The sequence below is a fragment of the Sinohyriopsis cumingii genome, chromosome 10 (genome assembly GCF_028554795.1).
Source record: "Sinohyriopsis cumingii isolate HCF-2022 chromosome 10, ASM2855479v2, whole genome shotgun sequence".
Taxonomy (NCBI): Eukaryota; Metazoa; Mollusca; class Bivalvia; order Unionida; family Unionidae; genus Sinohyriopsis; species Sinohyriopsis cumingii.
Window position 1 is genome coordinate 30537496 of NC_142970.1, and position 18007 is coordinate 30555502.

At 35.5% G+C, this 18007-nt stretch overlaps 1 protein-coding gene across 7 annotated transcripts in view; it reads right to left on the reverse strand.

Moving 5' to 3' along the window:
* LOC149789830 (anoctamin-4-like) overlaps window positions 1-18007 on the reverse strand; it is a 190558-nt gene that overhangs the window by 150490 nt on the left and 22061 nt on the right. Inside the window, exon 1 of one of the 7 annotated variants that reach the window (XM_089971826.1) lies at window positions 6985-7256. The exons of the other annotated variants lie outside the window; for them this stretch is intronic. Coding sequence (XP_089827952.1) covers window positions 6985-7000 — 16 coding nt within the window. The 5' untranslated portion in view covers window positions 7001-7256. Of the gene's footprint in view, window positions 1-6984; window positions 7257-18007 lie in introns of those variants that run through there. 7 annotated transcript variants of the gene reach the window in all.

Consider the following 18007-nt stretch of genomic DNA (forward strand, 5'->3'; position numbering starts at 1 on the left):
GGGGCTAGTAACTACAGACATACATATATCCCTGGGGAGTAGGTTGAAGGGGCTAGTAACTACAGATATACATATATCCCTGGGAAGTAGGCTGAAGGGGCTAGTAACTACAGACATACATATATCCCTGGGGAGTAGGTTGAAAGGGCTAGTAACTTCAGACATATGTATATCCCTGGGGAGTAGGTTGAAGGGGCTAGTAACTAAAGACATACATATATCCCTGGGAAGTACAGTAGGTTGAAGGAGCTAGTAACTACAGACATACATATATCCCTGCGAAGTAGGTTGAAGGGGCTAGTAACTACAGACATACAGATATCCCTGGGAAGTACAGTAGGTTGAAGGTGGTAGTAACTACAGATATACATATATCCCTGGGAAGTACAGCAGGTTGAAGGTGGTAGTAACTACAGACATACATATATCCCTGGGGAGTAGGTTGAAGGGGCTAGTAACTTCAGACACACATATATCCCTGGGAAGTAGGCTGAAGGGGCTAGTAACTACAGACATACATATATCCCTGGGGAGTAGGTTGAAGGAGCTAGTAACTACAGACATACATATATTCCTGGGAAGTAGGCAGAAGGGGCTAGTAACTACAGACACACATATATCCCTGGGGAGTAGGTTGAAGGGGTTAGTAACTACAGACATACATATATTCCTGGGAAGTAGGTTGAAGGGGCTAGTAACTACAGACATACATATATCTTTGGGAAGTAGGTAGAAGGAACTAGTAACTACAGACATGCATATATCCCTGGGAAGTAGGTAGAAGAAGCTAGTAACTACAGACATACATATATTTCTGGGAAGTAGGTTGAATGGGCTAGTAACTACAGACCAACATATATCCCTGGGAAGTAGGTTGAAGGGGCTAGTAACTACAGACATACATATATCCCTGGGGAGTAGGTTGAAAGGGCTAGTAACTTCAGACATACATATATCCCTGGGAAGTACAGTAGGTTGAAGGAGGTAGTAACTACAGACATACATATATCCCTGGGGAATAGGTTGAAGGAGCTAGTAACTACAGACATACATATATCCCTGGGAAGTAGGTAGAAGGGGCTAGTAACTACAGACATACATATATATCTGGGAAGTAGGCTGAAGGGGCTAGTAACTACAGACATACATATATATCTGGGAAGTAGGGTGAAGGGGCTAGTAACTACAGACATACATATATCCCTGGGAAGTAGGCTGAAGGGGCTAGTAACTACAGACATGCATATATCCCTGGGAAGTAGGCTGAAGGGGCTTGTAACTACAGACATACATATATCCCTGGGAAGTAGGTAGAATGAGCTAGTAACTACAGACATGCATATATCCCTGGGAAGTAGGTAGAAGAAGCTAGTAACTACAGACATACATATATTTCTGGGAAGTAGGTTGAATGGGCTAGTAACTACAGACCAACATATATCCCTGGGAAGTAGGTTGAAGGGGCTAGTAACTACAGACATACATATATCCCTGGGGAGTAGGTTGAAGGGGCTAGTAACTACAGACATACATATATCCCTGGAGAGTAGGTTGAAAGGGCTAGTAACTTCAGACATACATATATCCCTGGGAAGTACAGTAGGTTGAAGGGGCTAGTAACTACAGACATATATATATCCCTGGGGAGTAGGTTGAAGGGGCTAGTAACTACACACATACATATATCCCTGGGAAGTACAGTAGGTTGAAGGGGTTAGTAACTACAGACATACATATATCCCTGGGAAGTAGGCTGAAGGGGCTAGTAACTACAGACATACATATATCCCTGGGAAGTACAGTAGGTTGATGGAGGTAGTAACTACAGACATACATATATCCCTGGGAAGTAGGTTGAAGGGGCTAGTAACTACAGACATACATATATCCCTGGGAAGTAGGTAGAATGAGTTAGTAACTACAGACATACATATATCCCTAGGAAGTAGGTTGAAGGGGCTAGTAACTACAGACATACATATATCCCTGGGGAGTAGGTTGAAGGGGCTAGTAACTACAGACAACATATATCCCTGGGAAGTACAGTAGGTTGAAGGTGGTACTAACAACAGACATACATATATCCCTGGGAAGTAGAGTAGGTTGAAGGGGCTAGTAACTACAGACATACATATATCCCTGGGAAGTAGGTTGAAGGGGCTAGTAACTACAGACATACATATATCCCTGGGAAGTAGGCTGAAGGGGCTAGTAACTACAGACATACATATATCCCTGGGAAGTAGGCTGAAGGGGCTTGTAACTTCAGACATATATATATCCCGGGGGAGTAGGTTGAAGGAGCTAGTAACTACAGACATACATATATCCCTGGGAAGTACAGTAGGTTGAAGGGGCTAGTAACTACAGACATACATATATCCCTGGGGAGTAGGTTGAAGGGGCTAGTAACTACAGACAACATATATCCCTAGGAAGTACAGTAGGTTGAAGGTGGTAGTAACTACAGACATACATATATCCCTGGGAAGTACAGTAGGTTGAAGGGGCTAGTAACTAAAGACATACATATATCCCTGGGAAGTAGGTTGAAGGGGTTAGTAACTACAGACATACATATATCCCTGGAGAGTAGGTTGAAGGGGCTAGTAACTACAGACATACATATACCCCTGGGGAGTAGGTTGAAAGGGCTAGTAACTTCAGACATACATATATCCCTGGGGAGTAGGTTGAAAGAGCTAGTAACAACAGACAACATATATCCCTGGGGAGTAGGTTGAAGGGGCTAGTAACTACAGAGATACGTATATCCCTGGGAAGTACAGTAGGTTGAAGGAGGTAGTAACTACGTACATACATATATCCCTGGGGAGTAGGTTGAAGTAGCTATTACAAACATACATATATCCCTGGGTAGGAGGTTGAAAGGGCTAGTAACTTCAGACATACATATATCCCTGGGGAGTAGGTTGAAGGAGCTAGTAACTACAGACATACATATATCCCTGGGGAGTAGGTTGAAGGGGCTAGTAACTACAGACATACATATAACCCTGGGAAGTAGGTTGAAGGGCTAGTAACTACAGACATACATACATCTCTGGGAAGTAAGTAGAAGGAGCTAACTTTACACATACATGTATATTATTTGTTCATTCTTGGTTAAGTTCATGCATTTAGCTTATAACGGTAGAAAGTTTTATGCACTCTGCATAAGCACTTATAATCCTACCAGAATAATGAAACCTGGTGAGAGGATGAATTGTGACGAGTACTACAGTCCCATCACAAAAGTAGTTCATACTTCACTGACTTCAGACAGCTTCTGTTTATTTCTTAAGCAACGTTCATATAATAGCCTATGACCCAATTAAATCTTTCTTTTCTAATATCAAAGTGGACATCTCAACCTTGCATTTTATTAATTATGCTATGGGATAAATTGTGAAGCTGTTTCCTGGTTAAAAAGTCAGAGGTCAAGGTCATAAGGTCAAGTGTTTCAATATGAATGCAATGTCTATATTTGGCAATCAATCAGTACAGATGTTACTCGTACACTAACCAAAATGAGCCTCTCTAAACCACATAAAGTATCAACATGTATTCAAATGCACATATGGTCTACTGGAAAGCAACAATCGGCTTATTACACTTCATTAACTCATTCGGCCCCAGAGGTTTTTGTTGTTTTCACCTGAAATGTGCGTAGGAAAGACATCTGGGGGGCTATTTCTGAATACATCATAATACATCGGCTTTCAACAGATTTTCCATGAGACTAATGCCTAGGTGTGTTAGAAACATCATTTTCCATTGGTTAATTTACTTGCACATGAGCAGAAAGGTAAAAGTTGGAGTTCTTTTTTTTTTTATAGCTTAATGGACCCATCATTTTTGTATGGAGACCACTCTTTATTCCAAATGCCCACCTTATCCTAGTTTTTCCAAAGGATCACCTGTCTGTGTTCAGTTCAGACCAGCCTGCCTTAGATCTGATGCAAAAAGGTCTAAAATCCAGACACAAAATCACATTCCGACCATGAGCTTATTTTGGGTGGAAAAAAAACGGGTCCAAAAAATGAGCTTTTTCCCTCTAGCGCAACTAGAACTTCCAGATTATTTTGTATCATTTTAGAGCTATATCAGTCTGCTTTTTTGTAATACCACCCACATTAGTGTATCTTAAATGACCTTGATGCTGCAGAGCTCGGAAATAGGGTACAGCCTCATCATGCCTACAGACGGGATCAGGGCCGAATCGGTTAAGACATCATTTATTGACAGATGTGAAACCATGGGAAAGAAAAACTTCTCCTGAACACACAGCATAAAAATGCAGATTTCAAAAACAGGTCAAAATAAAACAACATTATAGTAGATTTATACAACAAAATTTTATTTAGTGTGTCAATAATACTTATGTAAACTTTACTGCATGCCACATTTGTTCAGAATAGCCTGAGGGTAAATCAAAGCAGAAGTGATCATTATCTGTTGTGTATAAATGAAGATATCCCCGAGAGTCATTTTCAAAATATAGTTATTGGACAGATGAAACAAAAATTTATAGATGCATTTAAATCCTACTTTCATGATGTATTTTAGTATGTATTTGTAGATCACTTACTTTTATTTTAATGAGATAAATATTTGTATGAATTAATTAAGGCATATGTATATATACTTTTTAGACAGCCTCAAGGGAGATTAGTTGATTTAACTGATTGAGTTACCCTCTTTAAAAAAAGATATTATTATTATTATTACATGTATTATTATTATTATTATTATTCAGCCCAAAATGTGCTATTTACAGTGTTAAAGATGGCATAAATGGAAGACCTTATTTTACATAAGCAATTTAAAGTACAACACACTGAATTCATACACTTACTGTCCAAACATTAAAATCATGATGGAATGTGCATCAGGTGACATGATGGCGTGTGTATCAGGTAGTTTTATTTTTTGATACAACCCATAACAAAACCATGCCTTTCAATGTGCCCTTATAACCAGCATTTTACTTTGTGAATAAAGAACCCCATATGAATGCACATGAATCAAAAGCTGATACAAGACCTTACTGCTTTCTGCATAAATTTCACTTTATGATTGATGTAAGATACATATCTAAACATGATATCAATACCTGATCCATTGTTTTTCAAATGACAATAATACAAATAGGCAACTCAACATTAACAGAGTACTGTTTTTTTTAAAACAAAAATATAAATGTCTTACATGCATTTATTAAGATGACAAAAAAAATCATTTTGAGTTTTAAGGAAGGTACCATGAGAGACCTTGAAGGGATTGACTTCTCAATTTGATTTAAATCTCATCATTCTAATTCGCAGACATCTGGATCGCATCTGTCTCGTATGCATTAGCTACAAATCTCAGTCACATCAAACTATTGCTCCAAGTGTTGTAAAATATTAGAGCTGGTCTGAACAGCTAGGGTAAATAACTGTTACTCAAGTGTCTCTCATGCACTACATCAGTCTCACAAAATTACTCAAGTGTCTCTCATGCACTACATCAGTCTCACTAAATTACTCAAGTGTCTCTCATGCACTACATCAGTCTCAAAAATTACTCAAGTGTCTCTCATGCACTACATCAGTCCCACTAAATTACTCAAGTGTCTCTCTTGCACTACATCAGTCTCACAAAATTACTCAAGTGTCTCTCATGCACTACATCAGTCTCACTAAATTACTCAAGTGTCTCTCATGCACTACATCGGTCTCAAAAATTACTCAAGTGTCTCTCATGCACTACATCAGTCTCACAAAATTACTCAAATGTCTCTCATGCACTACATCAGTCTCACAAAATTACTCAAGTGTCTCTCATGCACTACATCAGTCTCACTAAATTACTCAAGTGTCTCTCATGCACTACATCAGTCTCAAAAATTACTCAAGTGTCTCATGCACTACATCAGTCCCACTAAATTACTCAAGTGTCTCTCTTGCACTACATCAGTCTCACAAAATTACTCAAGTGTCTCTCATGCACTACATCGGTCTCACAAAATTACTCAAGTGTCTCTCATGCACTACATCAGTCTCACAAAATTACTCAAGTGTCTCTCATGCACTACATCAGTCTCACAAAAATTACTCAAGTGTCTCTAATGCACTACATTGGTCTCACAAAACACTGCCTATAGAATACTTTGCAGCAGAATCAAACTTTGAAGCATGATGTTTTTATATATATATGGCACTATCTGATTAAAAAATAAAATTTATGACTGTAATTTAATTATAAGTGTAAATATGATCTACTACACCAAAGACATTGATGAAGTAGCTATTCATTTCAGATAGATTACTTGTCTGAGCAATTCTGATTTCTTCAAACACGCCTACCAAGTTTTGTAAGTGGAGATCACAAAGCTATTGCCAAAAAGGCATGTATTCTGTATGCTTGTTATGTAGAAGGTGAGATTGTTAAGTTGGTCCATGTTCTGACTTGTCACTGTGACTTGTAAGAGGCAAGGTCTGACTTTAATCTGATTAATAAGTTCTGCCATCTAGGTCAAAATATTGTACACATTTAGTGATCTAACATGATCTTTTGGGTCTTATACTAAACCTCACCCTCATTATATCACAGTTGTTGGAGTTCATATTTTTCTGACCATGTCATGTACCAAACTACATTATATTGAGAATTGTGATATGTATGGAACTGCAATATACTGAGAATAGTATAATATACCAAACCATGTTATAGCTGGCACTATCAAAATTTGTTAAGAAATGGTGTTTTTATTTAAATGGAAAAGACAATATAAGACTAAGTTTTACCTTGTTTTCTTTCAATTTACATTGATATGATCCTGATCTTGGGGTTCATAGTGTTACTACATTATATTTGGAATCGTGTTATAATGAGGTGCCTAATAATGAGTCAAAGCTGAACTATTTATTTTCCTGCACCCAAAACATTCAGGCACAGCTTTCCACCCACCCCATACAAAAAGTACACTATAATACTTACTTGAATTTCTGCTCATCTTCAAAATGATGTTATGATCTTTAATTGATTTTCAGATTGTTGCAGAAAGAATCCACTAAACTCGCAATCATGAATTTATCACACTGCAATTGTTGTCTCTTCTAAGTAGAAATATTAACCACACAAGTAAGTGCACACATAAAATCCACAAAGGTTACCAAGTCTAGCTAGCATCACAATAACTGATCACTTCCAGCAAGAATAACTTGATTAAAGACAAGATCTCCAACATGACAGACATCTAATGGGCACTGATAAAGCTTTGTGTTGTGAGGTCTTTGGTATTCCTGGTCTGCTTATTTCTAGGCAACCTTATCACGTAGGAGAGTAATCACCAATACATATATGCTCTGAATGACAATTATGTAGCAAATTTAAACTCAAGCAGAACTCTTCCATCAAATTTTTACAGCTGGCCTTTCCATGGTGTTAATTTTAATATAGAAAGCAATGTTGAAATTGTTTAAAGTATATATAAAGACATCAAGCAGACATGTACACGAATCATGAATTTAGGATAGTACAATAGTTTGGTCAGCAACAGGTGGGTTTATTGTGATGTAACGAGCTTTTATTTATTCACTCCCTAATGTGAACTATCTCATTTGATGCAGTGAATAACTTGGTCTTTATCAGTACAAGTGACACTTTTGTAAAAAACTTTAATGAGTTATACTTAATGAGCGTTTTGAACTTTCGTGATGAAGATACTGGCAGTAATACTGTCTGTAATACCTTTAAAACATTATCTAGATATGCAAAATATACCACAAAATATGGTGCCAAACTTAATGACTACATAAAGGATAAAGATCCAATTTTCACCTCAGACAAATCAGGAATTGCTTCAAAATACAAAAATATAAAAAATATATGTTTATGCTAGCAACTTCATTCAGTAAGCACAAGTCTAGAATATTCAGCATTTCCCTTCATCTTAACTGAAGTATCACATTGGAAAACAGAACAACTCTTTAATATACACATAAAAAAATCAATAGTTTCTATATAGAAGGGCAGTCAATGTGTTGCATGATCCAATTTGATGGCAAATAGAAATATTAAAGCCGATTAACAGCATCAAGGATACTCACTTAATGCCACGCAGATCTGTAACTAATACTGAAAATCAAGGTTAAACAAAATAAATGTTGTGAGTTCATACAGGTATTCTTCCATTGTTGAACATTTCCCCCCAAAAAACGATACATCAGAATGTTCAAAATAAAAATAAAAACAACAGATTATTAAAAAGATCACACTTGTTATGTATGGTATGTTCAGGTATCAATCAAAATATGACTTTAATGCTAATTTTTATATAAGCCACAAAGTAAATTTACAACAAAAATATTATCTTAACACATTAACCCATGGTGACAAGTTTACGTGGCAGGAGGTAGTAGCCTATTGCCGAGCTCTGTAGCGTCAAGGTCATGTATGATACACTAAAGTGGGTGGTACTATAGAAAGGCAGACAGATGTAGCTCTACAATGATACCAAATGATCTGGCAGTTCTAGTTGCACTACAAAATACAGAGGGAAAAACCTCATTTTTTGGACCCATTTTTTCCACCCAAAATTCACCTGTGGTCGGAATCCGATTATGTGTTTGGATTTTAGACTTTTTGGTCTCACATCTAAGGCAGACCAGTATGAACTGCAAACAGACAGGTGAACCTCTGCAAAAACTAGGATAAGGTGGGCGTTTGAAATAAAGAGTGGTCTTCATAAAATAATGGGTCCATTAAGCAAAAAAAAAAAAGAAAAAAAAAAAGAACTCCAACTTTTACCCTTCTGCTCATACATAAGCAAAATTATAACCAATGGAAAACGATGTTTCTAATACAACTAGGCATAAGGCTAATGGAAAATATGTTGAAAGTCAATGTATTAGGATGTATTCAGAAATAGCCCCCAAAATGTCTTTCCTACTCGCATTTCAGGCGAAAACAACAAAAACCTCCAGGGCCAAATGAGTTAAGCAAAAAAAAAAAAAAAACTCCAACTTTTACTCTTCTGCTCATGCACGAGCCAAATAGCCAATTAAAAACAATGTTTCTAACACAACTAGGCATCAGGTTATTGAAAAATCACCTGGAAGTTGATGTATTATGATGTATTCAGAAATAGTTTCAAAATGTGTTTCCTACTCAAATTTCAGGCGAAAATGACAAAAACCTCCACGGTTTAATGTGTTAATAATCTTTCAATGCAGGAACCTGTGAAGATAGTACACTGATGACAAAGCTGACATGTCAATGCACCTCCTACCCTTGATTATTGCTGAAAAAGCCTAAAAGTCAAATGAAATGAAATGTGGACAATATAAATTTGAAAGTTTATGACCATAGATACTGTTGTTATGCCATTGCCTGTTGGGTTTGGAATGTGATAAAATCAATAAAAAGGAAGAAAATAAAGTTACTTAAAGGGTTAAGTTCAGCTGGCCACATGGCTTATCACTAATTTGTGTACTTGCTATTTCCCTGTGAAGATTAAATTCATTATAAATCAACACATATTACTTTTACTGCATACAAGGTATCAAGTGGGCCATAAAATGGTCACCTGGATGGCATCTCCCTGGCAGTGAAAAACAAGAGCAGTTGGCCAAGAAGTTTGGATGATTTAGTAGGATGCTTTCTGCACAAATTTCTTCTGTTCATTGCACATTATAAAACCAATTCAATCATTTTTGTATCATTATCCATATTTGATGACACACCAGCATCATTTGCCCAATACTGAAAGGCTCTGATGAATGTTTTCTATTTTTATTAGGAATAGCCATATTTAATGCTGAATCTACACAAAGCGTCCGCCTCAGATGCGGGAGGTCATGGGTTCAATTCCCAGCCGAGTCATACCAAAGACCTACAAAATTGGTACCAACAGCTGCCTCGCTTGGTGCTCAGCATTAAGAGGTTAGTGTTAGGACTGGTCGGCCTGGTATCAGGATAATGTGACTGGGTGGGACATCGTGCTATATGTCTGCGGCATGAAGCCCCAGTGCGAAACATCACTATAAACTGCCACAATGCAGACATCATAGCGATATGACTGAAAAATTGTTAAAGCTACATTTAAAAAAAAGTTTAAAAGTCTGAATTTACACGATTTATGCAATCATGAAAGGCTTTCAAGCTAGGGCACTTTCTGCCAATTTCTGTTTCCCAAGCAACAGCTTTTTCTTTCAAACTGTCAAGTATCAGCAAGTAAAATCATGTGCAAATTGGTCAAGTAATTATCTAAAGAACTGTAAATAACAGCTGTTAACAGATGACAGATGACCATACCAATGCACTACAGGTTATACCATAAAATCACTTGACATTATGGGCAGGTAATTTTTCATGATGGCCAGGGCCTGCATGTCAAGCCCATGATAAAACCATCGCTGTAAAATTAGTGATCTTAACCCCAAGGTGAGAGGGTTAGTAAGCATGTCCCAGAATCGTCTTAGCATCATAATGATTCATACAAAGTATAATCAAAACCCAACCAATGTGCCCAGGAAGTATCAACAAATTTAAAAAAAAACTGAACCAAAATTTTAACACAATATTTTTATGATCGTGACCTTAACCACAAAGGCAAAGGGCAAGTAAGCATGCTGCAGAATCACTTGTCTTAGCTTCACAGTGATTCATCCCAAGCATGAACAAAATCCATCAACAGGTTTAGGAAATATAATTAATTAAAATGAGTACTGATAATGGTACAGTATCTGCCTGCCTTGTGTTTTATAGTAACTATGTGTTGAAAACTGAAAGTTTGGTGCAAAACCCATTCATCTTCTTTCTGTCTGTGACCTTGACCTTTGCACCACAAAAATTATCAATTTCTTCCTTACATTAAGTACAAGTCATTCACAAACTTTGGTCCAGGGCTGTGATGTAGAAATGTTATTGTGCAGAAACCATTTTTCTTTAACACATTAACCCCTAGCAACAACTTTACTGGGCAGGAGGTAGTAGCCTACTGCCAAGCTCTGTAGCTTCATGGTCATGCAGATACAATAAAGTGGGTGGTATCATAGACAGGTAGACAGATGTAGCTCTACAATGATACCAAATAATCTGGAATATCTAGTTGCACTACAAAATACAGATAGAAAAACCTCATATTTTGGACCTGACTTTTTTTTAACCCAAAATTTGCCCGTGGATGGAATCCAATTTTGTGTCCAGATTTTAGACTTTTTGGTCTCAGATCTAAGGCAAACCAGTATGAACTGCAAACAGATAGATGAGCCTTTGCAAAAAGTAGGATAAGATGGGCATTTGGAATAAAGAGTGGTCTTCATACAAAATAATGGCTTCATTTAGCAAAAAAAAAAAAAGAAAAAAAAAACGAAGAAAAAAATAACTCGAGTCAAATAGCCAATGAAAAATGATGTTTCTAACACAACTAGGCAGTATGTTATTGAAAGATGACCAGGGATTTGGTGTTTTCGAGTCTATTCAGAAATAGCTTTCAAAATGTGTTTCCTACTCGATTTTCAGGCAAAAATGACAAAAAGCTCCTGGGGTTAATGTATTAAATCACAGTGAACTTGACTTTTGACCTTCTGATGCCAAAAATATATTTGTTTCTTCTTTAATCTAAGTGCAAGCCATCCATAAAGTTTGGTTCAGGTGCAGTTGTATATGTTGCACAAGTAATCTTCTTGTACAGATTTAATTATTTATTATTTCCTTTAACTTTTAACTCCAAGGTCAATCATACATAAAATGCAAGCCATCCAGTTCTTCCAATCACTGACAATGGAGAACCCAACATAATGTGCAGAAACCATTTTAGTTCTTTCAGAGTGGCCTTGGTCACTGAAGCCCAAATTAATATAGTTCTTCCATACTTCAAATGCAAGCTATAAAAAAAAGTCTGGTAGCTTCATGTATAGATAGTAAAGAGGTTGAGTTATTGTGTGGAAACCATTTTTGTTCTTCCAGTCAGTGAACTTGATGCATGAGCTTTAAAGCCTGTAATGTCAAGAGATCTTCCTGACTCAGTGCAAGCCATCCACAAATGGTTTTATTACAACAGACTATGGACACCTTGAGTTATTGTAAACAAAACAGGCAAATGAATGAGCAGGCAAAATCATAATATATGTATCTTATGTTCCACCTTATAGCAGGTGGAATTTTGTAAAAACCAAAACGAGGATCCCAAGGGCAGGGTACAGTGCTCACTCCCCTTGCAAATCTGAGGGACACATAACTATTTAGAGGGACTATGGAAAATTGTATTTAATGTACTAGTAGTGCTCAAAAACAAAATCTGCTGAACTTTCTTGCTTGCACTATCATATCGTCTTTCGCTTGGACAATTATATTTCTGTGATCAACATTTATAAAGTGCTCAAGTAACTTGTGACAAATTTGAATACAAGTATCTGTGCCACAAGAAAAGACTAGTAACTCATAATATGTTTGAATACATGTATCTGGGTCACCTGAAGTGACTAGTAACTCATGACATGTTTAAATACATGTATCTGGTTGTCTGAAATGACTAGTAACTCATGACATGTTTAAATACATATATCTGGTTGTCTGAAGTGACTAGTAACTCATGACATGTTTAAATACATGTATCTGGTTGTCTGAAATGACTAGTAACTCATGACATGTTTAAATACATCTGGCTGTATGAAATGTCTAGTAACTCATGACATGTCTAAATGTATCTGACTGTCTGAAATGACTAGTAACTCATGACATGTTTAAATACATGTATCTGGTTGTCTGAAATGACTAGTAACTCATGACATGTTTAAATACATGCATCTAGCTGCCTGAAATGACTAGTAACTCATGACATGTTTAAATACATGTATCTGGCTGTCTGAGGTGACTAGTAACTTATGACATGATTGAATGTATCTGGCTGTCTGAAATGAATAGTAACTCCTGACATGTTTAAATACATGTATCTGGCTGTCTGAAGTGACTAGTAACTCACTGCATGTTTAAATACATGTATCTGGCTGTCTGAAATGACTAGTAACTCATGACATGTTTAAATACATGTATCTAGCTGTCTGAAGTGACTAGTAACTTATGACATGATTGAATGCATGCATCTGGGTCACCTAAAAAGACCTGAGTAAGTCGTCACAAATTTTAATATATACATGCATCTGGATAACCTGAAATAAGGAATATTCATTTATGGATCTTGCTCCCATTTAGCTTTATTGTTCATTAATTACCTACCAGCATTATCATAACAGTTCCCATTTTTAAATTACTTTTCTTTTCAAATAATAAAATTTGCTGATTAAATGACAAATCTGTGTATTTTTTAATAAATTTAGTCCCTTTAGTACCTTCAACCTCAATATTATGTTACACTTGCAGCTGTCAAAGGCCATACTGTAGCTTGGCAGATCAATGTAAACCCTAAATGTCTTTATTGCCAGCTGATGAACTGAATATTAAATGCCATCTCAACTGTACCCAAGGTGTGACATTCAGCCTTCATGCAAATTTTCTTGGACTTTGCTTTAGATCCAGGGGCAAAGTGGCAAACAGAATTAATTATCTTGGATTCATAACAGTTAAGCATACTGAGAATCTATCATAAGGTTAGAAATATATCCAAATAAAGTATATTATCCAAAGCTTTAACAAAATGATGATACTGATGCCATCACCAGAAAATGATAATGCTGATGACACCAATAGAAAAGGGACAGCTATGTCTCACTTTCCATTAAATTGGGTTCAATTTAAATAACACATTACTGACAGACACATAATGAAAGAACAGAAAAGCAGGAATATTGTTGCCTAATACAATTATTTCAGGCTCTATGTTATTTAGTTCATATAACGCTTCAATCCAACATTCCTTCCACAGAAAACTCTGGATGCTTATATCCAATGAAATCCTTCCTGAATTTTCTGCCATCTTTTTTTTTTTTACACACACTGGTCAGCTACTTAGTAGACTGATATCTTGATAAATTACAATTAAATTACACCATAAGACAAAGGACTTTACCATATGTACTCACTTATAAGATGAGTCTGACTGCAAACTGCACAGACAGATCTCTGGCATCACATAATGTGCCAACAGATCAAGGTCTGTGCAATTTGTTAGGAGTATTAAGTAAAACAAATAACATAAACCCTAATCTGCAGGAGCATGATGGTATGGCAGATCAGGATCTTTGTTGTTTGCAGCTTGACCTGACTTATTAGCAAGTATATATGGTTATCAACATTTGAAATGCCTAAACAATTCACACTGCATGACTAATTTCAAGTAAAGCAAACAAAGTTCTTCCATTTCATATATAAATATATATATATATATATATATATATATATATATATATATATATATATATATATATATATATATATATATATATACACAATTAAATTACACCATAAGACAAAGAACTTTACCATATATACTCACTTATAAGATGAGTCTGACTGCAAACTGCACAGACAGATCTCAGGCATCACATAATGTGCCAACAGATCAATCATAAGGTTTATATGCAAGTAATGTGATGATGATTAGGTTGTACTAAATAATGGAAGGCTATATTAACTGGAGCTGTTTTTCACATAAAAACACTTTTACGACTCCAAAAGAGGGCTTGCCATTTAATTCTAGATCAATCTACAGACAATTTCCAGGATGCAATGATTATTATAAAGATTTTAACAATAAATGAAAGAATATTTCTTAGAAAAGCCATTCCTGTCTATCTAAGTAATATCTTTCGTCAAAGAGAAGCTGACTGGTACTCCAAATTTAAGGTCCATAAGAAGTAGAAGTTACATTACACCAAGGCCAAATAACGAATTGTTTTAAAAAATGTTTTTAATATACTGGTCCACTGGTATGGAACAACATTCCCAGTGACATAAGGCAGGCTCCTAGCATTTCTTCATTTCATAATCAATGTCTCAAATGGATGAAATCTTTATAGACAATTGAACAGTTCTAGTAAAATAAATACCATCTGCTTTCCTGCAATTTCGCATCATTTTCACAGCAGAATTTTCAATGCAGATTATATTTTATATATGTTTATGTGTTCACAGATGCCTGTGCATATGTTCCAGGCTTGATACTTTGATTTCTAAAATCACTTACTTTTAGTGTCAAGCCAGATTCTTCACATCATGTTGTATATACTGTATATATTGTACATAACATATAGAACACCTCAAGGTAGATTAGTTCTGTAACTAATTGAGTTACCTTCTCTAATTAAAGTCATTATAATTATTATTATTATTATTATTATTATTATTATTATTTATATTACTGCAATGCAATAAAATGGGACAATTTGACTTTGTATATGCCTATATTTTCAGTAAATATAAGCTTAATATATTTTAATATTTAAATGCAAAACAATATTATGGAAGTACTCAATGCAGACCTTTTTGATCAAATTCGATCAGCAATGAAATGCCCTCAAAAACATTTTATTTTCATTGCCTTTCTGTCAAAATATAATTTAACAATTTTCAAACATAAAGCTATTATGGCTTTGGCAGCAAAAGGTTTTTAAAAAAAAAATAAGCCTGATGAAACAATTCATGCAATAATGATCAACTCCAAATTTCAAAATCATAAACAAATCAAGTATTAAACATTAAAAGAACACAAAAATCCATCATATAAAATTATATATGACCAGTGAAATATCATGCAATTGAACTTATCAGTAATAACCTCCCTTGCATCCATTGGGATATAAAAAAAAAAAAAAAAATATTTCAGATATTTGCCCTGAGCCCATCAATACTTCATTCTGCATAGGAAATTAAATCTTTATTAATCATACAAAAATTGCAATATTTACAGATTCAGTCCAACTTACTGACTGCAATCAAAATTAACTACAAAATTCAAGATCAAATCCCAACAAACTGCAAATAATTTGTTAGTAAACCAAATTCAAAATAATTATTTTCTCTTATCCTGAGTCAGCTTTCTTTAGTTTCTATCACTATGAATTGTATAAACAAACCAGGACCAGTGGCAAAAAAAATAACCATCAAGCAAAATGAAAATGAGGTCCAACACCCAATTTTAACTAAGATTAAGGAACAATTAATAATGAAAGAAAGCCACACCTTTAAGGTAAAAGTTTATATTAGTCATGAAACATGTAAATGATGTCTCAAAGGATGAGAACTAAATGTATACACCTGATGTAAACAAACTGCAATGGGGATGTAGATTTGGCTGGAGGAGGGTTTCTCACATTGATACCTACAAATTCTAAATTCAAAACATCGCAGAACTGGATAATTATCACATAATGTATCATATCAAATTAATTTTTGGGGGGTAAATGTGAAATGATCAATATCTGACTCGGCAGTTACGGTACAGATTTCAAACAATAAAATATGACAGTGAGTGGTTTGTAGACTTTCAGAATTAATGGATCCCACAACAACATTCAACCTTACATCAATCAACCTAACTTGCACCTATGACCAATAGAGGCATAGACAGCTGCTGTCTGGCATAAGAAACTGCACCGTATTTCATGATATATGTACAGACAAATATATGGGAGCAAAATATGGCAAGATTCCAGAACACAGAGAGTATATTTCTTTTAATCTCCGCTTGCCCAGACTGTATTTGCAAGTACAAGTCCCTACTAAGGAATTAACACTCTACTGGACAACAACAAAAAACGAATTTGTAGGAACTCAGGAGATCACCTCTTTCCTTTATTATACAAAGTGAGGACTGAAACCATATCAGGTATTCTTGAGAAACTCCACCATGTTAAATCTGGTTACAAAATTATTTTTGCATGTTTGATTTAAAATGTTCACAAGAAAAGCACAGTACATAAGTCTGTGATATGGCTTTTGACCTTGTCTAAAATACTGCCAGGTTACATAAATGTACCCACATGCTAAGTCAAGTTTAATCAAATTATTCTTTTATTTAAACTTTGTGAACTGCCTTTATTTAAGGAAATCTTCAGACATATCCACAAACTGGATTTGATATAAATCCATTCATTCTTGTTTGTATCATTGTGCTCACAACCCAAAAACAATAAAAGACCTGAATAAACTTGGTTGTTTGGTTGGTTGGTTGGCTGATTTTAATGGCACTTTTAACACATTATATATATCAAAACAAGGAAATGTAGCTTTCCCATGGACATACAGAGGCAACTGTCTTAGCTGGACTAGACATAAATTGAAACTGCAACTATTACAAATCTGACACTCTACCACTGCTACTTCAGACCTCAATCAAGAACTTAATTTGACCATGAAATGACCTTGAAATCAGAGTACTGCCTATCAACTTGTTAACTGAAAAACACTAAATAAAAAGTTCTGACAAAGTGCATCTGTATAATTATGTACTGTTTTCATATACTCAATAAAATACTAACACGCAAGTGATGACCTCTGACTTCCCGAACGTGAAGAAGGTCTGGTTTTCAAACTCATTCACAGCAGCTCAGACATGTTGGTATCAGACCTGCACTAATTCCATTCAAGACCAAGTCTATACTGCAGAAGTGTTTTTATCAAAACCTTTTCCCAATGTCATCATTCCATCAAAAGTAGTGATAACAAGTTTTAAAGATGGCCACTATGGTTGCCATATTGGAGGTCAGATCAACATCATTTTCATTCAGGATCTGCAGGTTATTATTCCTGTGTTTATGTTGAAAATGACATGTCAGTACAATCATCCATTCAAGAAAAGATGCGTTATGATGATTTTCAAGCTGGCCACCAAAGGCAGCATTTAAAAAGTTCACTTTAATATAGGACCAACTACATGTAATAAAACGTTCTTCTTGGAAAACCCCATGTCAATACAACGATCCGTTGGGGATGGAAGACATAACATTTTCACAATGGCCCATGTGACACTCATAGTAATAGTAATTAGGAGGTAATTATAAGCACGAGTATCATAATAGACCCAACTATTAACTGCAGCAAGTACTTTTTATTTAAATAA